We start from the raw sequence: 24,561 nt of genomic DNA, 5'->3' as shown, positions 1-24,561 counted from the left end.
TCAATGGATTAATTATGAGATTGTCTGACTGCATTCTTCAGTGAAGCCCTGACTCTCTGGTACTCTGGGTAGGAAATTGTCTCTCTGGTGGAGGTGGGTGGCTCTTAAAAGAGCCTTTGTGTTGTTAGCAGTCAGGTATGAGACTTTACTTCTTGGCAGCCTTCTCGGTCTTCTTGGGCAGCAGGACAGCCTGGATGTTGGGCAGCACGCCGCCCTGAGCGATGGTCACTCCGCCCAGCAGCTTGTTGAGCTCCTCGTCGTTGCGCACAGCCAGCTGCAGGTGACGGGGGATGATACGGGTCTTCTTGTTGTCACGAGCGGCGTTTCCGGCCAACTCCAGGATCTCAGCGGTCAGGTACTCCAGCACAGCCGCCAGGTAGACGGGGGCACCGGCTCCAACACGCTGAGCATAGTTTCCCTTACGCAGCAGTCTGTGGACACGACCCACGGGGAACTGGAGCCCGGCACGGGATGAACGGGTCTTTGCCTTAGCTCTGGCTTTGCCGCCGGTTTTGCCTCTTCCACTCATGGTTAATCTTTCGTGAGTCGGGATTCAGAGAAATGATGCGCCCTCCGGCTCACAGTCCCCTGATATAGGCTGGGAGCGCGCGCTTTTCCCCGGTGCACCAACCCGTAAAGAGGCTTGGAGCAGAGCAGCAGGGGGCGGCCCGAGCTCAGCTCCGCTCCAGCACGCTCTCCAATGAGCAGCGGAGCTTGATGCGGGGGCTCTGTCCCCCTCCTCTGCGGGGCTGAGCTCCAGGAGCGGCCTCTCACCAATCAGCAGCCGGAGCTCTCAAGCAGCGTCACCGTTTCACAGCCGCTCCTCCGCTTTAAGAGCAGCAAGGCTCCGCTCTGCTTCATATATTTCTCCAAGTCAGAGAAAGAAGACAGTATGGCAAGAACCAAGCAGACCGCTCGTAAATCCACCGGAGGCAAAGCTCCCAGGAAGCAGCTGGCCACCAAGGCTGCCCGGAAGAGCGCCCCGGCCACCGGCGGCGTCAAGAAGCCTCACCGATACAGGCCCGGGACCGTGGCTCTCCGGGAGATCCGCCGCTACCAGAAATCCACCGAGCTGCTCATCCGCAAGCTGCCCTTCCAGCGCCTGGTCCGAGAAATCGCTCAGGACTTCAAGACCGACCTGCGCTTCCAGAGCTCTGCTGTCATGGCTCTGCAGGAGGCCAGCGAGGCTTACCTGGTGGGGCTGTTCGAGGACACCAACCTGTGCGCCATCCACGCCAAGAGAGTCACCATCATGCCCAAAGACATCCAGCTGGCCCGCCGCATCCGTGGAGAGAGAGCTTAGACTGTCTGCACCTCTGAACAACAACACAAAGGCTCTTTTAAGAGCCACCACACCAACAAAAGAGCCCAATCCCGCTGAAAATATCAATCAAACGGAAGTCTCAATAAGACATACAAAATGCAATGCATCTTTCTCCCATGAATCACTCATTTAATCAATTCACAAAATATTTGTTAAATCAATTTATGGTCCCCTCACGCAGCACATCATGAATTAATTTTATCTGTCACTCACCAATCTATCTCAGTGGATGGGACTTACGATGGTCAAGTCACGGTTGGACTCAGCAGTCCCCTGTCAAACAAACTAACAGCAGCTATCACTGAGGGTCTGCATGAGCTCTACACTGAGTTAATAACATATCTTTTAGACCCAAGAGTGTTTGCTAACTTAGAAGAAGTTCTCCATTGCTTCTCCCGTACTGGGCTACCAAATACACGTGGACCAGAGCCCTGTTCCTCCAGGCTAACTCAGGTAGCTGAATGACTTCAGGATCATCATCACACAAGCTTTCTCTGTGCATGGAAGCAGGTTAAGCTACATTAGTGTAGAAAAAGGTCACTTAAACCTGCTCCAGGAAATGTTTATTTCAAAAAACTGGACATCCGTCTCCAATCCCCCTCTGCATGCTGAGCTGCAGCTCCCTTCCAGGGACAGTTTGCTCAGGAGCTGTGATCTGTGCTGCTTTTCATATGAACGGTTGGGCCGGTGTTGTGCCAAGGTAGCTACCCATGCCAGGATTCCTACCCCCTCCACGGAGGAGAGGGCCTGCGCTGGGTGACGACTGTGGCCGATACAACAAAGAGAGAGAGATAAAGTTAAGATTGTGATACATAGACTAACCCTGTGGTGGCTGGAGGAGTTGTTCCTCACATCTCATGTGATCATCTTCAATTGTCCCAACTCCTGTTTTCAAGCTCACTTACCTGACTGAAGGCTTTTCACTCAGATGGGTTTTTAACTCAGGACTCAGTCGAACCATCGACTAATGATGCTTCAGTTTGTTGAAGGAGGAATTCCTGTCCAGTCACAGCTCCATCAGCTTCATGATGTTTGTGTTTCTCTCTTTGCTTCTCTTCAAGTTTATTTTTCTTCATATGCTCACACAGTTAGGCCACTCACACATAGTGAGGAGTGCACAGAAACATTTCAGATTCAATGCTTCTTCAATTCTGTCTTTTACCTTCATCCACAGAGTCCATCACTCCCTCTGTGTCCTCCTCCTCTGGGAGTGTAGCGCTGCTCCTGCTGTCCAGGGTGCTGAACCACATCAGGTAAAACCTGTTCTGTGAGTTATATTAAAGCTCTTTAAAGAACCACCTCAGTCCACACAGATGATGTCCCCTCTGTGATGATGTGTTCACAAAGTGTTTCATACACACTGACCTGCAGCAGGACATCCATCACAACAGGAATGTCCTCACAAAATAAAACTTTGGTGGCTTGTGTGTAATAAGCCAAAACACCCAACTAAAGAGCTGACATACCTAGAAAATGTGAATCAGACAGAAGTCTTGATAAGACATCACAAATACAATCACTAAATCATTATCCAATGGTGGACATTGTGAATATATGCCTATGATTACCTACAATAATGATTTCACTTAATGTCAAACAAAAAATAGACACTCCAACGATGGAGTAAAAGTTTGGACAGATTAATGAGCCAGTCAAGAGGTCAACAATCACCTCAGCAGATCACTGCTCCATTGAACAACCCAATGCTGCCACACAGTGGTGGTTTGGAGCTCCTGCGTCGAACCTTCAACCTGGAATTGAAAGCGATAACCACAGCAGGAATTGTGCTTTAAGTACTGAATCGTTTTAGATTCTAATGATTAATTGTCTAAGAGGAAATAAGTTGATGAAAGACCCAAACAAATCCTGTGTTTGCTTGAGGAAGAGTTATTCAGAAACCATGTGATCCTCTATGAGGGTCTCAAACACACCTGTTTTAGCTTCCCAGACTGTCGACTTTGAACTGACACAAAACTCCAAGTAAGGACTTAGACCATGACTCACACCATGAAAAAAACTGCTTCAGTCTTGACTGGAGGAGGGATTCTTGTTTAATCTAGGCTGTTCAAACAGCTTCATCATTTTTTGCTCATGTTTACATCATAGGATGACACTGCAGCTTACACATGATGTGGAGTCTACAGTAACATCTTTTGATGTTGAACTTTTAATGACTCTTTGTTTTTGTTACTTCTTGCTACAGAAACAGAAAGTTTTCTCATAATTCACTCCCTCTGTGTCCTCCTCCTCCTCTGGGAGTGTCGTATTCTTGTAGATGTCCGAGGTGCTGAACAACATCAGGTAAAAAAGGAGGATGATGTCCTTCCTCATGGAAAATGAGCTGTCAAGGCAATAAAACTTTGTTGGTCACTGTGGTAAGCATGAATTCAAAGTATTACAGTTATTTGAAGTTGTGTACACTATGTTTACTGTCATGGAAAAATTCAATCATCTGTCAGCTCATCTTCTGTTTGCAAAAAAATCAATAAGCCTGATGGCTGTAGGTATGCTGAATCTTCTCTGTGGCAGTCTAAACGAGATATAGGAGATATAAAGCAGAGAAGGATGAAGACTAACAGAGAGAGGAAGAGGAGAAGCAAAGCCTCTTCACCCCTCTCAGCTTTAGTCCTTCTCTCTATGTCAGTCTTCATCAGGGGGTGCACACAAGCCAAAATATTATTCATCAAGTTACACATCCTGATTCTTCTATTTCTCCTGAAGAGATTTTGATAAAAACAGTAAATTTGGGGACAAAATATCAAGAGGATACTTTGGGAGCCCACAAGGTCCACCTGACAAATCCACCTTGACAAAGTGCCTTGAATTAGACGATAAGAGCCACACTCTTATGCTCTTTTTGGATGTCACTTACAGGAAGTTTGAAAAAAAAAAATCTCTCTCAGTAATTTCTGGACATATTCAGTTTTGAAATGTTTGACATAAAATAAATCAAACTTCTAAAAAATATATACAGCAAGACAATTCATCATCTCAGAATACACCCCACTGCTCACGTGACACACACATTTCCACCTGTTACATTTCCTCAGGAGTTTATAAAGTTTCGTTCATGAGCATGGGATTTGTAAAGCAAAACACAGTTTCTGTTCTCCTGAGATCTATAACTGATGTCCAGTGTTCCCAAGTTAAATTAATTCGTTTCTGGGTTACAATCAGATGTGTACTAGTTAAAGGCTAAATGAATAATTAATAATCTTATAATGAAACATTTTACTGGTGAAGTGATCTGTGTGCTTGTTGACAGGTCACAATAAAACAGAGAGCAGGTTTTCTTTGTGTGAAAGTGTTTTTAAGCAGGTTGATGAAGCTCTGTTACTGTTTATGTTTGGGTGATGACAGCGCACATGTGCAGACACACAAACAGCTGTTAGAGCTGACTGACAGATGATCCAGAGGTGATTGGCTGATGCAATTGTCACTACAAGACATTGCTTCATCTGACACTTGTTTTTTTGAACAGTGAATATTTTGAGGATGATGATTTTGTTTAATGTTGAATTTTTTGAGAATGTGAAGTTTTTAATATCATTTCCTTTTACGCTGGCTCTAGTAACACAGAACCTAAGGAGAACGTAACCCAATGGTTTTCTAAAGGTAAGTTAGACCCAAATCAAGATCTAACGTTTGGAGAACGTTCCCTCTTGTTTACACTGAAACCTAACAAAGCCTGATGTTCCCTAAACATTAAGGGAACAAGTCATAATCTCCTCCTGTGGTTGCACTGCCACCTTCACCAAACATTGAATGTTTGTTTTTTTGTTTGATCTGAGAGCGATGAGTAACTGTAGTGCCAAAGTGTAATAAGCCTGAGTGTGGTTTAGAAACAAGAGGATGGATAAACATTTTCCTCTAGATCATCATCAATCTAAAAATGATAATTTAAACATTGCCATGGATGCTTCCAGAGTTTGGACTAATATTGCTTACAGTTATTTTTAATTTATAAATCATAAAAATAAATAATAAAAATAAAAAAATACTCAAATTTCTTTACAGAGCACATCTAATTTAGGATTTAAAACCAACTGCTTAATGAATTCGAATTTTTGTCAACATTGAAACCAAACCAAAGGAAGAAAAAACAATTAGTGCTAGAAATTTGATGTTTTTTTTAAATACAAAGTCTGATTTTGATGCTGAAAAGAAAAAAAAAACAAAGGTCGAATTTATAGTCAAACTCTGATGTCACAGAAAAACTTAATTCAATGATATTTAGTGTAATTACTCAATAATAATTTGATAATTTTCATTTGATTATAATAGTTGTTTGAGTGCTTGTGTTTTGGAGCATGCATGCTCAACGCTGGGGAAAAGTAAACCCTGATTGTTCGTTATTATTAGTAAGAGTTTGGAGCTGTATGTTGGAGTGATAACTCTTGATTAAATCAGATCAGACATAAATCTGACAAACTGCACAAAGCCTTTGTCACAGACAGAAAATTATCTCCAAACCCTCCCGTGCTTTCAGAAAGTCTGATGGAGCGGCTGAAACTTGATTTCCTTTTTCCAAACTCTTTTTAAACTGCAGAAAGTGTCTCTTCTCATTCTCTGTGCTGTTTTCTGTGAGACTCTGGACATTCAATTCATGCTCAAACGAAAAAAAAAAGACACAACTGATGACTGGATCAAGACGCACAAAGAAATTTGGCGCACGGCGCACGGATGAAGCGGGAACCGCGCAAGGATTTGAGACAAAGCCGAAACCTCCCCCCTCAGTTCGGACCCCAGTCCAAACCCCAGTCCCAGCCAATCCTGCATGAGCTGCAGCACGGCTTTATATGCATGAGGAGCCTTTAGAAATGCGCCCCCGGCTGCAGCACCTCATGGTCTAAGTGACTAGCCAGCAAACATGCCTGAGACAGTGAAAGCGCCCAAGAAGGGCTCCAAGAAAGCCGTGTCTAAAGCCACCAAGAGCGGCAAGAAGAGGAGGAGGACCAGGAAGGAGAGCTACGCCATCTACGTGTACAAGGTCCTGAAGCAGGTCCACCCCGACACCGGGATCTCGTCCAAAGCTATGGGCATCATGAACTCGTTCGTCAGCGACATCTTCGAGCGCATCGCCGGTGAGGCCTCTCGTCTGGCTCACTACAACAAGCGCTCCACCATCACGTCGCGGGAGATCCAGACCGCCGTCCGCCTGCTGCTGCCCGGTGAGCTGGCCAAGCACGCCGTGTCCGAGGGCACCAAGGCTGTGACCAAGTACACCAGCTCCAAGTAAACAGCTCTGCTGACAACACCACCCAACGGCTCTTTTAAGAGCCACCCACTCATATATATAACGAGTATTTTCCTCACTCTGGATAATACGTTATTGCTGTGCATTAATATTTATCTGTAATAATCTCCACTGAACCGTCAATACCAGTACTGAGTAAAATATGTTTACCAGCTCTGCCAACAAGACAAATCAACAACTCTCTTTAGAGCTATCCACTTCCAGCTAAAGCGAGTCATTTCATCACATTCTTACTGGTGGCAGTGGGTCAAGCAGTTTCTCTCTGAGGTTTTCTATTTGAATGTCTCTGATACTTGATACAGCGGGTTACCTCCGGGAGTATTTGCCTGTAAGGCTTTCACGATAAGTCTGAAGGAAAAAATTGCAACTTCGTCGCACTTGTTGCAATGACAAAGTTCTATTCCCTGAATTTCTCCTCCGGGATAAATAAAGCATATTCTATTCTATTCTATTCTATTCTATTCTATTCTATTCTATTCTATTCTACTTAAAGGAGACAATTCACCGAAAAACATCAAAGTCAAAGGAAATATTTGTCACTCAAAAAGGACACTGAAGTAATTTATTCTACAGGTTGATGATCTACGTAGCTTGAATTAAAAAAACACAGGAAGGACTGAAACACTGAATTCCACAGAAAACGGGTGCATAAATGATGACAGAGGTGAAATGTAGCTGGAAGATAAAAAAGAAGGGGAAGCTGGGCTCCACAAACGTCAATATGTTCAAGACTCTATGGCAAGAATTTTCTTTCTATGTGCACATCTAGAAACTAATGTCCGCTCTGCATACCACAATGTTGAAAATTATAATTAACATGATTTGAACTGTAAAGACGATTTCCCTCCATTACCACCTTGATTTTCTCTCTTCCACAATAGGCTTGAAACGGTTTCTGAACACAGTCCTCACCTTTACATATCAGAGATCACATCCAGCAGGTTCCAGACACTGTACAGAGTGAACATCACAGGCTTTGAGTGGGTGAACCTGACAGGTCGGAGTCTGCTCTGTGTAATACTAGTTAAATGAGAATGCTATACTGTAATGTTCCTAATAATAGTAACATTCACTGAGGGATTATGTGCTCTTCACATGAGGACAGTGGGTGGTCCTGAAAAGGACCTTTGTTTGTCATAAGCAGTGAGAGAAATGGTTTAACCTCCGAATCCGTACAGAGTGCGTCCCTGTCTCTTCAGAGCGTAAACCACGTCCATGGCGGTCACGGTCTTTCTCTTGGCGTGCTCGGTGTAGGTGACGGCGTCACGGATCACGTTCTCCAGGAAGACCTTGAGCACCCCGCGGGTCTCCTCGTAGATCAGACCGGAGATCCGCTTGACTCCGCCACGGCGAGCCAGACGGCGGATAGCGGGCTTGGTGATGCCCTGGATGTTATCACGGAGGACTTTACGGTGACGCTTAGCGCCTCCTTTACCGAGTCCTTTTCCTCCCTTTCCTCTTCCACTCATGGCTGATGAAGCTTCTTTCAAAGTTGTATGGGTTTCAGTTTCACAAGTCACAGTGATTTAAATGTTAGCTGAGAACTTGAAAGAAGACAGGGTGCATGTTTTCTTCTTCTTTGAACTTTGAAGGCGTCTGAAAGCTCCTCCGCGGATCAGCGCCATCTGCTGAGCTGTCCACAGAGCTGGAGATTAGGACTTAATATCTGGGACCTGCATTGTCACAACTGTTGTTGTTTCTGACCTAACCTGCGGTGGGTTGATTTCTATTTTATCAGTCATTTGATTTGTAGGACACCCGGTGTTTTGTTCAGCTGCAGGTGTTCACACACAGAAAAGCTCAAAGAACACGTTTAATAGTCTAAAAATCTGTTAGGGAGAACATTGTCATGTCTTTTAAAACAAAATGTACTGATGTGGTTTAGTTTCCCCACTAGTAGGGCACTGAACAAACCATTACGGGTTATAAGAACATTGGATGCAATCCTTAATCCTGTATTAATTTATTCATTCAGTCAGTCATTCAAATGATCAGCTTGTCATCAAGCTCTGCTTGAGCCTGATAACGAGCCCTTCATTTGATTCAGGTGTGCTGGAGTGGGGTAAGATCTAAAACATGCAGGGCAGGGGTCCTCCAGGACCAGGGTTGGGTAACACTGCTTTATACTGTCCACAACAAAAGGCCACTCTGAAATGTGTATTTTTTTTTTATTTTATTTTTTTTTTTTGCTTTATTGGGGGGTCTGGGGACTCAGGACCAGTCAGTATCTTGTGTGACCACCATTTGCCTCATGCAGTGCTACACATCTTCTTCACATAGAGTTTATCAGATTGTCAACTGTGGCCTGTGGACTGTTGGTCCACTCCTCTTCAATGGCTGTGCCAAGTTGCTGGATATTAGTGGGAACTGGAACACGCTGTCATATACGCCGGACAAGCACATCCCAAACATGCTCAATGGGTGACATGTCAGGTGAGTATGCTGGCCATGCAAGAAGTGGGACATTTTCAGCTTACAACAGGGGTCTCAAACTCGTGCCATGGAGGGCCAAGAGGCTGAAGAGGCTCCAGAAACTCCACCAGCTGATTCCACTGATTAGTCCCTGCTCTCTGCTTGAAGGTGGTAATTAGTGAAATCAGCTGGTGGAGTTCCTGGTTGGAAAGAAAACCTGCAGCCTCTTGGCCCTCCATGGCAGGAGTTTGAGACCCCTGGCTTACAAGAATTGTGTACAGATCCTTGCAACATGGAGCTGTGCATTATCTCGCTGAAACATGAGGTGATGTTCATGGATGTATGATGCAACAATGAGCCTCAGGATCTCATCACGGTATCTCTGTGCATTCAAAATGCCATCAATAAAATGCACCTGTGTTCTTCGTCCATAACAGATGCCTGCCCATACCATAACCCCACCACCACCATGGGCCACTCGCTCCACAACATTGACATCAGCAAAGCGCTCACCCACACGACGTCTCACGCACCGTCTGCCATCTGCCCTGAACAATGTAAACTGAGATCCATCCGTGAAGAGAACGCCTCTCCAACGTGCCAGATTCCATCAAATGTGAGCATTTTCCCACTCAAGTCCGTTATGGCGACGATCTGGAGTCAGGTTAAGACCCTGATGAGGACGAGCATGCAGTTGAGCTTCCCTGAGATGGTTTCTGACAGTTTGTGCAGAAATTATTTGGTTATGCAAACCAATAGTTCCAGCAGCTGTCTGAGTGGCTGGTCTCAGACGATCTTGGAGGTGAACCTGCTGGATGTGGAGGTCCTGGGCTGGTGTGGTTACACGGGGTCTGCGGTTGTGTGGCCGGTTGGATGTACTGCCATATTCTCTGAAACGCCTTTGGAGACGGCTTATGGTGGAGAAATGAACATTCAATGCTGGAGCAACAGATCTGGTTGACTTACTGCTGTCAGCATGCCAATTGCGCGCTCCCTCAATGCTTGTGACATCTGTGGCATTTTGCTGTGAGACAAAACTGCAACCTTTTATTGTGGGCAGTATAAGGTACACCTGTGCACTACTCATGATGTTAGATCAGCTTCTTGATGTGGCACACCTGTGAGGTGGGATGGATTATCTCAGCAGAGCAGTAGTGCTCACTATCAAAAATTTGGACAGATTTGTGAACGACATTTAAAGAGAATGGTAATATGGTTTATCTGGAATGAATTTTAGATCCTTGAGTTCATCTCATATAAAAAGGAATGAGAGCAAAAAAAAAAAAAAGTGTTGCATTTATAGTGTTGTTGAGTGTGTGTGTGTGTATATATATATATATATATATATATATATATATATATATATATATATATATATATATATATATATATATATATATATACTTTTTTTTTCTTCAGCTCTCTGATCTTTCACATGCAGTCCAAACTCTCTGAGTTCATCTTCACACTGAAGTGTTTTTGAAGGAGATCGGAGCAGCTCTAGACTTTGGACTGAAGCAGCTCAACAACTGCAGTAAAACATAAACAGTCCTCACTGACTTTAACCCAATGAAAAAAATAACAGAGAAATGTACTGAAAGAGTTCAGTGTATGAGACCTTTGCAAAAAAAAAAAGAAGTCAAAATTGTATCCTCTATCAGTTTGATTTTTACAATCAGCAAGTCAAATACAGTATGTGTTCAGACTGTAGGCAGTCTCTCACACAGATACACTCGGTGTGTGTTACTGCAGAGTTTTTGAAGACTGTGGACAGATACTCTCTTCAAGTTTAAGAGTGGGAGTAGAAGTAGCTCTGTGACTGTACTCCAGCAGAAGTAAAAGGTTTTTTATTTACTATTGACTTCAGTATCAAGTTTTGAGCACTTCTTTGTAAAGTGGGTAATGAGGCGGGGTTAAACCTCTGAAAAATGATCTCACTTCTCTGTGTGGTGCTAAAATGAAAGGGGGCTATTCATCCCAATCCAAGTTGTTTAATTAATTCAACATTATCTGTGTAAAAAGAATGATGACATCCTTACTAAAACATTTACTCAGCCTTGACCAGGTGAACACAAGGTGCATCATGACAAAGATCAAACACGACAAAGAGCTCACTCTACTAGGCCAACCTGTTACAGCACACACTGAATACAGAGGCTCTTACAGGAGAAACATTTTCATTCAGCAAATGATACACACCTTTTCTCTTTAGCTCATAGCTTCACCTAGAAAATAGCATCTTATTAATCCTGTTCTCACTGAAATATGTCACTCTGTATCTTCTTCACCACAGTGCAATCTGTCCAAGTTTCTTCAACCACATATTTATAATGAAGGGAATAAACATTTTCCACTGTGAAGCGCTCACCATAGAAGAGCCAAAGAGCTCTGCTGCAGGAGGTGTAACACAGCCCAAAGCATTTCTGACCTGCTGCTTTCTTTTTTTCTAATACACATTTAAGTGTATTAACATTTCCCATAGGAAAATATATTAATTACAGATTTGTTAAGGAGAAAATTCATCAACAAAGGATTCATTTAGGTGTATTAGTGCTCAAGAGACATAAAACCCCCACATTTTTAAATCATTTAAAGAAATACTAACATAGAAAAGAGGAGAGAAAAATCTGATGAGTCATTTATCATTGTGCTGGGGTATGAGTAATTCAAGAATATAGTTGTTTGACAGATCCAGTGGGTGGCCTGCTGCAGGTCAATGTGTAAAAACACTTAGTGAAAACATAGTTACAGAGTAGAAATGAACTTTGCCGTGGGGTGAAATGAGGTGGCTCTTTGAAAAGCTTGAATATGACTGACAGAGCAGTTTTATCTGTTGTTGTTCAGCACCTCAGACAGCGACAGCAACGTTACACTCCCAGAGGAAGAGGACACAGAGGGAGTGAAGAGAAAACTTTCTGTGAACAAAGGGAAATCACAAAAACAAACAGGTAACAAAACACTGGTTTCTGCTGTTAATGTCAACTCAACACCATGCATAAGTTACTGTGTGATGTAAACAAAGAGAGACACACAAACATTATGAAGCTGTTTTAACAGCTAAGATAAACAGGATTCCCTTCTCCAGTCAAAACTGAAGCAAACATTTCATGGTGTATATGACTCCTTGCTTGAAATTTACAACAGTTCAAAGTCTACAGTCAGTGAAAGAAAAAACAGGTGTGTGAGCCACATGGGAAGGATGGTCTCTTTGTTAAGTCAACATAGGATTTATTTCTGTGACTTAGAAAGTATTTACTGCTTCTTGGACAAAACCTCATTAGAACATAAAAGAATTCAGTTATTGAAGCAAAATTTCTGTTGTAGTATGGTTTTCAATTTTAGATTGAAGACTCATTGCAGGAGTCACAAAGCACCACTGTGTGGCAGCATTGGGCTGTTTCGTGGAGCGGTGCTTAGGACGTGTGGAGGAGAGCTCTTTTCTGCCTCCTTAACCTGTATTAACTGTTTCTCCAGCGTTGGAATTAATACCTTTGATTTCACATTTGGCGAAAATAAAATATTACTTAATCATAGTTGTTCACGATGGCGAAATATTGATTTATTTCCAGTATTAAAAATGTATTGACACAATTATTTATTTATTTTATTACGTATTGTTTTGATTATCCTTTTCAATATGATGTACTTATACATTTCATTTTGGCACAATGACTCCTCCATACCCTCCCACAAGGAGTGTGACATTGGGATTGAGGATGGTCTGAACAGCGTACATTATTACTTGGAGTACTGTCTAAAGTTATAAAAATGATATAAATATTCTGTCTGAGTCGGTGAAACTACGCGAGGGGACTCAAGACCAAAGTAAATGAGAATTTCAGCTCTTTTGTTGGTGTGGTGGCTCTTAAAAGAGCCTTTGTGTTGTTGTTATTGAGCTGCAGACAGTCTAAGCTCTCTCTCCACGGATGCGGCGGGCCAGCTGGATGTCTTTGGGCATGATGGTGACTCTCTTGGCGTGGATGGCGCACAGGTTGGTGTCCTCGAACAGCCCCACCAGGTAAGCCTCGCTGGCCTCCTGCAGAGCCATGACAGCAGAGCTCTGGAAGCGCAGGTCGGTCTTGAAGTCCTGAGCGATTTCTCGGACCAGGCGCTGGAAGGGCAGCTTGCGGATGAGCAGCTCGGTGGATTTCTGGTAGCGGCGGATCTCCCGGAGAGCCACGGTCCCGGGCCTGTAACGGTGAGGCTTCTTGACGCCGCCGGTGGCCGGGGCGCTCTTCCGGGCAGCCTTGGTGGCCAGCTGCTTCCTGGGAGCTTTGCCTCCGGTGGATTTACGAGCGGTCTGCTTGGTTCTTGCCATGCTGTCTTCTTTCTCTGACTTGGAGAAATATGTGGAGCAGAGCGGAGCCGCGCTGCTCTTAAAGCGGAGGAGCGGCTGTGAAACGGTGACGCTGCTTGAGAGCTCCGGCTGTTGATTGGTGAGAGGCCGCTTCTGGAGCTCAGCCCCGCAGAGGAGGGGGACAGAGCCCCCGCCTCGGGCTCTGCTCCCCCGCCTCTTTACTGCTTGGTGCGCCGGGGAAATGCGCGCGCTCTCAGCCTATATCAGGGGGACTTCGAGACGAAGGACACATCACTTCCCTGAGTCCAGACTCACGAAAGATTAACCATGAGTGGAAGAGGCAAAACCGGCGGCAAAGCCAGAGCTAAGGCCAAGACCCGTTCATCCCGTGCCGGGCTCCAGTTCCCCGTGGGTCGTGTCCACAGACTGCTGCGTAAAGGAAACTATGCTCAGCGTGTTGGAGCCGGTGCCCCCGTCTACCTGGCGGCTGTGCTGGAGTACCTGACCGCTGAGATCCTGGAGTTGGCCGGAAACGCCGCTCGTGACAACAAGAAGACCCGTATCATCCCCCGTCACCTGCAGCTGGCTGTGCGCAACGACGAGGAGCTCAACAAGCTGCTGGGCGGAGTGACCATCGCTCAGGGCGGCGTGCTGCCCAACATCCAGGCTGTCCTGCTGCCCAAGAAGACCGAGAAGGCCGCCAAGAAGTAAAGTCTCATACCTGACTGCTAACAACCCAAAGGCTCTTTTAAGAGCCACCCACCTCCACCAGAGAGACCATTTCCTACCCAGAGTACCAGAGAGTCAGGGCTACACTGAAGAATGCAGTCAGACAATCTCATAAATAATTAATTGAAATTTACGGACCTACACTGGTCACTGGTCTGCGGCTGATTTGGTTTCATACATTATAAATGTATCAACTTTTATCCATAGTTTCTTAGTTGTGATACTGTTCCTAAAAAGAAACATACAAATTCCAAAGGTTCCCACTAAATTCCATTGTAAATTTATTTGGGATGTTCTGGACCCATGGACAAAATCTATGCAGCTCATAGAAATAAGAAAGGAAAAAAAGATGATTGGTGCCAGGCAAAAAAAAAAGAAAAAGAAAAAAAAAATACATACTAAATACATGGCATAGCACATAAAAAAATACACTTACTTCAAAGAAATAGCACAGAAGCACTCGGGTCATTTTGGACCCATGTTGTGCAATAAAAGGGAAGTGGTTCAAAAAGTATTTTTATTCGAAAAATTAAGAACAGAAAATCTAAAAGAAGTAAGAATTATGTTTAAAAATAAATAAATAAATAAAAACTTCACCGGGAAATTCCTCAAACCCTGATTAAAAAAGAAATTAGTAATTGCAGAGATATTGCACATAAAGTTCAGTTCATTCACTTTGGACCCACCAGGTGCATCAAAGGGCTACTTAAAGAACTAGTAAACAAATAATCTTATAATGATGCATTTTACTGCTGAAGTCATCCCTGTGCTTCTTCAGGTCACAAAATAAACAGAGAGCAGGTTTTCTTCAGGTGAAAGTTTTTTTAAGCAGGTTAAAAACACAGACAAAGCTCTGTTACTGTTGTTAATGTTTGGGTTATTACAGTGCACATGTTCAGACACACAAACAGCTGTTAGAGCTGACTGACAGATGATCCAGAGGTGATCAGCTGACGTCATCATCATTAAAAGATGTTGCTTCATATGACCTTTTTTAACACTGAATCTTTTACCCTTCCTTGATTTGAACTTGATTTCAACAAAATTCAACCAAAAAAAACTTTTTTTTTTCACATTATAAAATGCTCTGGTTGAAATGATATCCTTTGCAGTGTTAGGGTCAGTTTTGACCCGGTTATAAAAATGAGATTACAAAGCAATTTTTAGAGCCAAAATAGAAATCCTAAGTGTACTGTCAGCTAACACACTTAGAGCCACCTCCTCTCCCAATCATGTGAGCTTCAGGCAATGCTCATTTGTCCAGTATTGATGCAAGAAAAAAACAAAACAAAGAAAGATGGCATGTCCACCATGTCAGGTCACTTCAGTCATTTGACTTGCAGAGGGCACATCCCCAATTTGCAGCATAGAAAAATGAAAAGAAGGGTCATGGTGCGTGAAACTTCAGATTCTATTTTTGGAGAAAATGAGGAAGAAGACACAGATCAGCATAGCGATGCAGAGGAGCAAGTTTCTGAGGAAGAGGAGCATATAGAGTAGCAGCCAGAAGACACAGACACATCTGAGTCTGATGAGGAGGTCACTTGTGCTGAGGCTGCTCCTGTTGAAGGATTCAAGTAAAAAATTGTAGGATCTTTTGGAGTTTGGTACCTCAACATGCAGGGTGAACAGAGTCAGGGCAGCTGCTGAAAATGTCATGAAAATGACCCCTGGTATCTCAATTTTTACTGTGTCAGAATCATTGACAGAAGAAAACGTGTTTTCAGCTACTTTTGCCACGCATGTATCTAAACAAACACACACACACACACACACACACACACACACACACACACACACACACACACACACACACACACACACACAAAGACAAGCTCTTGCACACAAATACTTTTTGAAACTCTGATTTAGCATTCTGATAGTTTGGAAAGTAATAAATGATTTCTAATGGTTTTATTGGTTCTTATTTGTTTCAACTTCTAAATTAATATTTTGTGTTGTGACCTGTTCTGTGTTTCAACATGTTCATATTAAAGTCCTATTGCTGACATTTTTTGTTGTTTTTTCAACATCTATGTTGTTATGGGTTGAAAATGAGCCATAACACCATAGATGTAACATCTATGGTGTTATGGCTCATTTTCAACCCAAAACAATAGTTAATTATTTTAAAATGAAAAAATAAATCAGGCAAATTGATTACAGAGATGTGTTCTATACCCCTTAGTAATATTCAGGGAACACAACATCCTTTCATTCATTTCTATGATTCTCTTAAGGTTAATTTTTCTTTTTCTTTTTTTTTTAAATTGAAATCAGGAGGTATACTTGTAAAAAAATGAGCCCAGAGGCCCACAACAAGTTCATGGATATGGGAGCCTAACAAGGTAACCAAGAGATGAGGAAAGAACTGATGATAAGTTTTTGTTTTGTATTTTAAAGCTGATTTAAGACACGGGTGGAAACCGACCTGTTAACACCAGAGATGGTAACAGAAAAATAACACAGGAGGAAGGTTAAGATGATTTTTAATGCTGTATTTTTTGGAGTTTGAAGTTTCATAAAACTTTTAAAAACTGAATATTTTGAGACATGATTTTCTTTTACACTGACTCTAGTAACACAGAACCTAAGGAGAACGTCAGCCTGTGGTGATCTAAAGGTTAGAACCAAATCAGGATCTAACCTTTAGAGAAGGTTCCTCTTGTTTACACTGAAACCTAACAAAGCCTGATGTTCCCTAAACATTAAAGAACCTTAAAGTTTCTCTTTGATCTGAGAACAATGAGTAACTGTAGTGCCACAGTGTAATAATCCTGAGTGTGGCTTTAGAAACTAGAGGATGGATAAACATTTTCTTCTTCATCATCATTCATCTGAAAATGATTATCTACACATTACCACGGATGCTTCCAGAGTTTGAACCAATGTTGCTTTTAGTTTTTATTTTATTTCTATATAGCTTTAATATTCAGTTTGAAATGCCCTCTGTCATATGAAACTAAAATTTGAAAAAACTTTAATATTTGTTGTAAGCTCAGTGTCCCTTAAACACTGTGTCATACTGTTGCAGAAAATCCACTGAAGACAGGCTTTAATATAAAGTTCATACCTGGGGGAAAACTGCTAAAAAAGCAAACAAACAATCAAACAAACAAACAGATACTCCGTTTTATAACAGAACACATCTGATTTAGGATTTAAAACAACTGCTTTATCAGTTCGAAGTTTTTCAACATTGAAACCGAATCAAAGTAAGACAAAATAATAGGTGTTGGAAATATGAAGTTTTTTTAAAAATACAAAGTCTGATTTTGATGCTAAAATTAAAAAAAAAGTGTTAGAAATTCACATTCATTTTTGAGAATGTGTGCTCAACGCTGGGGAAAAGTAAACCCTTATTATTAGTAAGAATTTGGAGCTGTATGTTCGAGTGATAAATCTCAAATAAATCAGACCAGATAATAATCTGACAAACTGCACAAAGCTTTTATCACAGGAGGAAAATGATCTCCAAAGCCTTCTGTGCTTTCTAAAAGTCTGATGCAGCTGCTGAAAACTTGCTTTTCCTTTTTCCAAACTCTTCTTATCATTCTCTGTCCTGCTTTTACTCAGAATCAGGACACGAAGACAAATCACTTTGTCAGGACGCACAAAGAAATTTGGCGCACGGCGCACAGATGAAGCGGGAACCGCGCAAGAATTTGAGACAAAGCCGAAACCTCCCCCCTCAGTTCAGACCCCAGTCCAAACTCCAGTCCCAGCCAATCCTCAATGAGCTGCAGCACGGCTTTATCTGCATGGAGGAGCCTTTAATAAAGCGCCCCCGGCTGCAGCTCCTCATAGTCTGAGTGATCGACCAGCAAATATGCCTGAGACAGTGAAAGCGCCCAAGAAGGGCTCCAAGAAAGCCGTGTCTAAAGCCACCAAGAGCGGCAAGAAGAGGAGGAGGACCAGGAAGGAGAGCTACGCCATCTACGTCTACAAAGTCCTGAAGCAGGTCCACCCCGACACCGGGATCTCGTCCAAAGCTATGGGCATCATGAACTCGTTCGTCAGCGACATCTTCGAGCGCATCGCCGGTGAGGCCTCTCGTCTGGCTCACTACAACAAGCGCTCCACCATCACGTCGCGGGAGATCCAGACCGCCGTCCGCCTGCTGCTGCCCGGTGAGCTGGCCAAGCACGCCGTGTCCGAGGGCACCAAGGCTGTGACCAAGTACACCAGCTCCAAGTAAACAGCTCTGCTATCAAACCAAACCAACGGCTCTTTTAAGAGCCACCCACTCACCTCTAAAGAGATCCTCGTACCATTGAGTATGTGACATCTGTTCGTGCTTGTGTCCATAATGTTGATCGAGTGACGACGCTTTTAATTTCCCACTCGATTTCCTCGACTCGAAACTCGATGTTGACGTTTATTATTGTTATTAGCTAATTAAAAGTGAATCCAAGTCCACAGATATCCACTCAGCACACACGTGTTACACATGTTAAGAAAGGCGCTGGATTGGGCGGAAAATGCGCTGAAATGGCAACCTTGCTGACTTGTAGTAAAATCATGATTCAATCATTTAGATTAATACTTGTTGCTGCTCTGTTCTAAAGTAATCAGTGGACGCTGACACCAAGGGTCTGATGATGACATTTCCAGTATCACTTTGCAGTACGGTCGCTTTATACATTATTGCTAATTTATAATCCACACCCATGGAGACTCACTTCTCCCACAGACTAATGCAAAACAAAACAGACAAAAAAAAAAATTAAATAAAATAAAAAATGAAGAAAGCATCAAATGAGCTGCATTCAGCAGGAAAAGCGCGGACATGGCAACCTTTGCTGAGTAGGAAAGACTCATTTAGTGAGAGGTGTGTGGCTCTTAAAAGAGCCGTTTTGTTTCTTCATTGAATGCTAAGATGATAACAGCTCACTTCTTCTTGGCTGCTGTCTTCTTGGCTTTGGGCTTGGCCACCTTCTTCGCGGGGGCTTTCTTGGCTGCAGGGGCCTTCTTCACAGCCTTCTTGGGACTCTTAGCGGGCTTGGTCTTCTTGGGACTCTTAGTGGCCTTCTTGGGGCTCTTGGTTGCAGCTTTCTTGGCCGCTGCGGGTTTCTTGGCCTTCTTCGGGGTCACTGCCTTCTTAGCGGCCTTTGGCTTCTTGGCCGCTGCTACTTTCTTGGCTGCTGGCTTCTTGGCTTTGGGAGCGGCTTTCTTTGCGGGCTTCTTGACCTTCTTCTCTACCACCTTCTTGTTCATCTTGAAGGATCCGGAGGCCCCGGTGCCCTTGGTCTGGACCAGAGTTCCCTTTGCCACAAGGCTCTTGACAGCGGTCTTGACGCGGGCCTTGTTCTTGTCCACATCGTATCCTCCGGCAGCCAGAGCCTTCTTGAGAGCAGCCAGCGACACGCCGCTCCGCTCCTTGGAGGCAGCCACGGCTTTGAGGATGAGCTCGCCCACGCTGGGGCCGCTCTTGGCCGGCTTGCTGCTCTTCTTCTTGGCCGCTTTGGCCGGAGCAGCGGCGGGAGCTGGAGCTACTTCTGCCATAGTTTACTCAGTTCAGTGAACGCAACAGGAGACGTGAGGAGGATTCTCTGGGTGTAGAGTTGATAAATCCTGAGCGGGAGGCTGTCCTTAAAGCACACATGAGAACCGTAGAGACTCAAGCAAGCAGCAGCTCGTCCACTCAGTCTGAAAGTCAGACAACTTGTGTTTTCTCTTTCCCTAAAAATGCTCCAAACTAAGTGTTCTTTGAGAGATCGAGGCTGATTGTAAAAGTAGGAGATACTGGAGCTTTTCCTCTTCACACTGAACTCATGTTTGTCTCTCAGGTTGTTGAGCTTTTGTTCAGGGAGACTCCAAACATCACAGATTGATCATGGTGATAGCAGCTGCTCATCGACTTGTCCTTCTCTTTTCTTTAATAAATCCATGTAAAACGCATCAATACACTAAAACACCTTTCCTTTCTGTTGTTTACAAGTTTCTGTAGAGACACCAAAGAAGAAAAGTTATCCACAGGTTAAGGTTTATTTAGAATATGGTGTTTTTGAGGAAGCAGCAAACACACTGATGCAGGCTGAGGACTGTACAGTTTCTCACTGTGACAGAAGGTGACTCTTGTGATGTCCAGTGTTAGAAAAAATTGATTTAAATGAAAAAATCTTTACTTTTGAGAAGTTACATCACCATATGTATGTTTGTGTTCACTTAGTAATTGGATCTTTGTTTAGGGAAAACATCAAGGTTATAATGAGAGACTTTTTAACGATTGTTTTATTGAAAGTGATCTGGTCTGGAAATATTCTCACAATCTTTTTAGCACAAAATTTGTATTTTTAATAGCATTTAATAAAAGTGTTAAAATGGCAGAGATGTTACTGGAAAGTATCAACTTTATGTTTTTTATATTTTTATTTCACCCCAAAATTCTCTCTTTAGGCACTTGTGCAAACATTGTTATCAACATTTCCATCATTTTAATCTCCCTGATTCCTCTTTCTTCAGTTAATCCTATTTAAAATGAAAACAAATAAAGAAAAAATAATCTTTGTTTTTCAGTTTCCTGTTTATTTTTTTATTGTTATTTACAATAAAGGTAAGTTGAATTACATGCCACATGACTTTTTTTATTTGATTATTCAATTTGTCTGATCATTGTGAGCAGGAAGTTGTTGAGGAGGAGCTTCTCTGTCAGGAGAGCAAAGATGAAGCTGCTTTTATGGTAGTTCCATGCGTGTGGATGGTCAGCTGTGTTTCATTACAACAAACTCAACAAGTGACACAACTTCTGGGTCAGGATGATCTGACAAATCAAATGAAAAATCTAAATAGTCCGTGGCCCGTAAATCAACTGCTCGTTATTTAATCTAAAGCAATACATATCGAAAACTAACTTTGTTCCATTCACATGTAATCATTTCAAAGAGGAAAAAAACACAGAGCAAACTGTTATTTCATGTCCTGTTTTTTTCATAATTAAATATCAATTGAAGGAATTCTCCACAGTTTCTTCACTGAGTGCTCGTCTCTTTGAAGGATCAGCCTGATGGAGTCACTGTATCCATACTGAACTGAAGACATGTTTACCAGAAAACATTGATGAATTATCTATAGTTAATATAAAAGAATCCACTGGTTTTAATTCAAGAAGAGATGAAATGTTATTTACCATCAATGGAAACTCAGCTCTGGCTTTTGTAGCCAGCTCTCAGGTGTCAGAGCGCCATGGACACGTAAAAGGTCAAATTTGACCCCAAGAAAAAAAAGTCAAAATTCAATAAGTGTTGACCACAAGTTTAATAATAATAATAATAATAATAATAATAATAATACTAATAAATGTGATATTTTTAAGTTTTAAATCATTGTTCTAACCTTATTGTTGTCCACCAAAGGCCAGTTATTGACACCAGTGATGTGTGGTGCTCAAAAGCTGCAGCTCTCAGAGCCGACGCTTCATCATGATTCAGAAGAGCTGAATCCCCTCCTGAGAGCTGGAGCCAAACTTCTTTCCTTTCATTGCTCAGCTCCTCAGTCACTCAGCTCTGCTCATGGCAGGACTTTATTTTGATTGATAGCATGGCAGAGATGCATGTGAGGATGTAGGATACTCCCAATAAGTGAGAGCATCTCTGCTATGGACAGCAGAGGAGACACTCTGTCAGGAGACTGGTCCCCACTCAGTGAGGAGAAGACACCAGCTCCATCAACTTTGTTCTTAATCCTCCACCAACTACTTGCCTTGAAGCTTCTCCTGAAGTGTGTGAGGAGTTCTTAATGTTTTTTATTGGAAAGGTTGCCTCGACAAGAGCTTCCATTACATCTCCAGACTCTGACCCCTCTGTCTCTGCACCTTGCTCTGCTGCTTTTAATAAGTTTGAGCCTGTGAGTCTGTCTTTCTTAGAGGATGTGGTGCGTGGTCTCAAGCCCTCAGGCTCCCCCCATGATCCTGTGCCGCCACGATTCTTTAAAGAGGTGTTCCCAAGCATTGCCTTGTATATCCTTTCCATTGTTAATCTTAGTTTGGCATCTGGTGTGGTCCCCGCTAAACTTAAACATGCTGTTGTGCAGCCCCTACTCAAGAAACCTGGTCTTGACCAGTCTGTGTTGGCTAATTTTAGGCCCATTTCTAAGCTGCCATTCCTTTCAAAGATTTTAGAGAAGGTTGTGTTCTGTCAGCTAAAAACTTTTACAGACAGAAATGGGACACTGGAAATGTTTCAATCAGGTTTTAAAGCCCTCCATAGCACAGAGTCTGCTTTAGTTAGAGTTTTTAATGATATATACTCCATCTGTGATTCTGGTGATTATGCTGTGCTGGTTTTACTTGATTTAACTGCTGCTTTTGACACAGTGGACCACAGTATTTTTATATCTCGTTTAAAAAACCAAGTGGGCCTATGTGACACTGCACTTGATTGGTTTAAATCCTATCTGACTGATAGGTCCTTCAGTGTTAATATTTTAGGCTCAGAGTCATCTTCTGCTCCTCTGTCATGTGGGGTCCCACAGGGCTCAGTCTTGGGGCCATTACTCTTTTCTTTGTATATACTGCCTCTGGGGTCTATACTTACAAAGCATGGAATAGCCTTCCATTGCTATGCTGACGACTGTCAGATTTATGTGCCATTAAAAGCAAAAGATGGCTTCTCAGTCAAACCCCCCCTTGCTTGTCTTGAAGACATTAAATCTTGGTTGGCCCTGAACTTTTTAAACTGTAACGAAAAGAAAACAGAGGTTATGGTGTTTGGACCAAGTGGGCCCTGTGAGTCCACCTCTGTTGATCTTGGACCCCTGACAGTTTATTTTAAATCAACTGTTACCAATCTGGGTTTTAAGCTGGACAGTGATTTTAAACTAGACAGCCAAATTAAAAATGTTGTGAAGTCTTGTTTTTATCACTTAAGGCGGTTGGCAAAGGTCAAATCTTTTATGTCCAGGCAGCACTTTGAAACAGTGATCCATGCTTTTATCTCATCACGTTTGGATTATTGCAACGCACTTTATGTTGGAGTGAGTCAGTCCCTGCTCTCCCGTCTGCAGCTGGTCCAGAACGCCGCTGCACGACTTTTAACCGGTACAAGAAAAAGAGAGCACATCAGCCCAGTACTGGCTTCACTCCACTGGCTGCCTGTGACTTTTAGGGTTGATTTTAAAATTCTTATGTTTGTTTTTAAATGTTTAAATGGCCTTGCCCCGCCTTACCTCTCTGAGCTTCTTCAGCCCTACTCACCCTCTCGGTCCCTCAGGTCGGCTGACCAGCTGCTCCTGCAGGTACCAAGGGTCAGGAAGAAGCTCAGAGGGGACAGGGCCTTCTCTAATGTTGCTCCCCGATTGTGGAACTGTCTTCCCCTGCACATTAGAGAGGCCCCTTCACTGTCCACTTTTAAAACACGTCTTAAAACCCATTTTTATTCTTTGGCTTTTAACTCCAGCGAGACTGAGTTTCTTTGCCTGGTCTTATTCTCTTTTATTTTCTTTTATTCCCTTTTACTTGCTTTTTATTTGCTTTTTATTGTTTTTAAAATGTTTTTCTTTTATTTGTCTGTTTTTAATTATCTGTTTTTATCATTTCATTTGATCTACCTGTACAGCACTTTGTCTACAGCTGTGGTTGTTTTTAAAAGTGCTCTATAAATAAAGCTGGTATGGTATGGTATTAACAAAAAGAATCGCTAAATATGTAAATAGTACTTTTTTTCTACATTATTTTTTCTTGTATTTCTTTATATGACTTCAAATTTCTCATTTCATATTCTGTTATCATCATTCTATTTTTAGTTATTGCATTACTGCAATTTTTGTGAGCTGATGTGACAAATAAAATCTCCCAAGGGGGGTCGATAACGAATGTTCTATTTCAAAGAGGCAAAGAGACTTCTTCAAGAACGCTAAAGCAGACATCAGAACACAAGTGGTGTTTTCCAGGTTAGGTAAAAATATGAGGCTACTGGGAAGTGAATTGGGAGCCACTCGGGAGCTGAAGGGGTCGACTGTTCTGGGAGTCGAGCCAAGTCCAAGCTCTCTGAAAACAGTCAAACTCCCTATCCCGGATGTGGACAACAGTCCTGAAACTTTCTCGACATGGATCGAACTTGTCTGCGCTAACATTGAACAGTTAATGGATCAGATTGACGACGAGAACTCAGCTCTTTACAGGATGAGTGTGTGGCCCTGAAAAGGCCCTTTGAGTTTTGAAGCAGTGTGGTGTCGATGGTTTAACCTCCGAATCCGTAAAGAGTGCGTCCCTGTCTCTTCAGAGCGTAAACCACGTCCATGGCGGTCACGGTCTTTCTCTTGGCGTGCTCGGTGTAGGTGACGGCGTCACGGATCACGTTCTCCAGGAAGACCTTGAGCACCCCGCGGGTCTCCTCGTAGATCAGACCGGAGATCCGCTTGACTCCGCCACGGCGAGCCAGACGGCGGATAGCGGGCTTGGTGATGCCCTGGATGTTATCACGGAGGACTTTACGGTGACGCTTAGCGCCTCCTTTACCGAGTCCTTTTCCTCCCTTTCCTCTTCCACTCATGGCTGATGCAGCTTATTTCAATGTCGAGTGGTTTCAGCTTCACAAGTAACAG

The 24,561-nt window shown here is 42.9% G+C and overlaps 9 protein-coding genes across 9 annotated transcripts; 4 read left to right on the top strand and 5 right to left on the bottom strand.

The window, feature by feature from the left end:
- Nucleotides 1-126: 126 nt before the first annotated feature.
- Nucleotides 127-540, bottom strand: LOC141806500 (histone H2A). The gene has a single exon (XM_074692068.1). The coding sequence runs from the start codon at nt 527-529 to the stop codon at nt 146-148; it is 384 nt and encodes a 127-aa protein (XP_074548169.1). The 5' UTR covers nt 530-540; the 3' UTR covers nt 127-145.
- Nucleotides 541-892: 352 nt separating this feature from the next.
- On the top strand, nt 893-1,303 carry LOC141806201 (histone H3). The gene has a single exon (XM_074691532.1). It carries the CDS (start codon nt 893-895, stop codon nt 1,301-1,303), a length of 411 nt encoding a protein of 136 aa, XP_074547633.1.
- Nucleotides 1,304-6,194: 4,891 nt separating this feature from the next.
- On the top strand, nt 6,195-6,563 carry LOC141806604 (histone H2B 1/2-like). The gene has a single exon (XM_074692215.1). The coding sequence runs from the start codon at nt 6,195-6,197 to the stop codon at nt 6,561-6,563; it is 369 nt and encodes a 122-aa protein (XP_074548316.1).
- Nucleotides 6,564-7,738: 1,175 nt separating this feature from the next.
- LOC141806866 (histone H4) lies at nt 7,739-8,060 on the bottom strand. The gene has a single exon (XM_074692561.1). It carries the CDS (start codon nt 8,048-8,050, stop codon nt 7,739-7,741), a length of 312 nt encoding a protein of 103 aa, XP_074548662.1. The 5' UTR covers nt 8,051-8,060.
- Nucleotides 8,061-12,900: 4,840 nt separating this feature from the next.
- LOC141806189 (histone H3) lies at nt 12,901-13,311 on the bottom strand. Its single transcript, XM_074691508.1, has one exon. The coding sequence runs from the start codon at nt 13,309-13,311 to the stop codon at nt 12,901-12,903; it is 411 nt and encodes a 136-aa protein (XP_074547609.1).
- Nucleotides 13,312-13,604: 293 nt separating this feature from the next.
- On the top strand, nt 13,605-14,020 carry LOC141806327 (histone H2A). Its single transcript, XM_074691780.1, has one exon. The coding sequence runs from the start codon at nt 13,618-13,620 to the stop codon at nt 13,999-14,001; it is 384 nt and encodes a 127-aa protein (XP_074547881.1). The 5' UTR covers nt 13,605-13,617; the 3' UTR covers nt 14,002-14,020.
- Nucleotides 14,021-17,833: 3,813 nt separating this feature from the next.
- Nucleotides 17,834-18,217, top strand: LOC141806938 (histone H2B 1/2-like). Its single transcript, XM_074692668.1, has one exon. It carries the CDS (start codon nt 17,849-17,851, stop codon nt 18,215-18,217), a length of 369 nt encoding a protein of 122 aa, XP_074548769.1. The 5' UTR covers nt 17,834-17,848.
- A 692-nt stretch (nt 18,218-18,909) lies between these two features.
- On the bottom strand, nt 18,910-19,567 carry LOC141806136 (histone H1-like). The gene has a single exon (XM_074691406.1). The coding sequence runs from the start codon at nt 19,522-19,524 to the stop codon at nt 18,910-18,912; it is 615 nt and encodes a 204-aa protein (XP_074547507.1). The 5' UTR covers nt 19,525-19,567.
- A 4,571-nt stretch (nt 19,568-24,138) lies between these two features.
- LOC141806782 (histone H4) lies at nt 24,139-24,522 on the bottom strand. Its single transcript, XM_074692461.1, has one exon. The coding sequence runs from the start codon at nt 24,507-24,509 to the stop codon at nt 24,198-24,200; it is 312 nt and encodes a 103-aa protein (XP_074548562.1). The 5' UTR covers nt 24,510-24,522; the 3' UTR covers nt 24,139-24,197.
- Between the last annotated feature and the right edge of the window lie 39 nt (nt 24,523-24,561).

The sequence above is a fragment of the Halichoeres trimaculatus genome, unplaced genomic scaffold, assembly GCF_033239565.1.
Source record: "Halichoeres trimaculatus isolate MK-OKI-2021-1 unplaced genomic scaffold, fHalTri1.1 fHalTri1_scaffold_2, whole genome shotgun sequence".
Lineage (NCBI taxonomy): Eukaryota > Metazoa > Chordata > Actinopteri > Labriformes > Labridae > Halichoeres > Halichoeres trimaculatus.
This window is presented reverse-complemented; position numbering and strand designations above follow the sequence as displayed.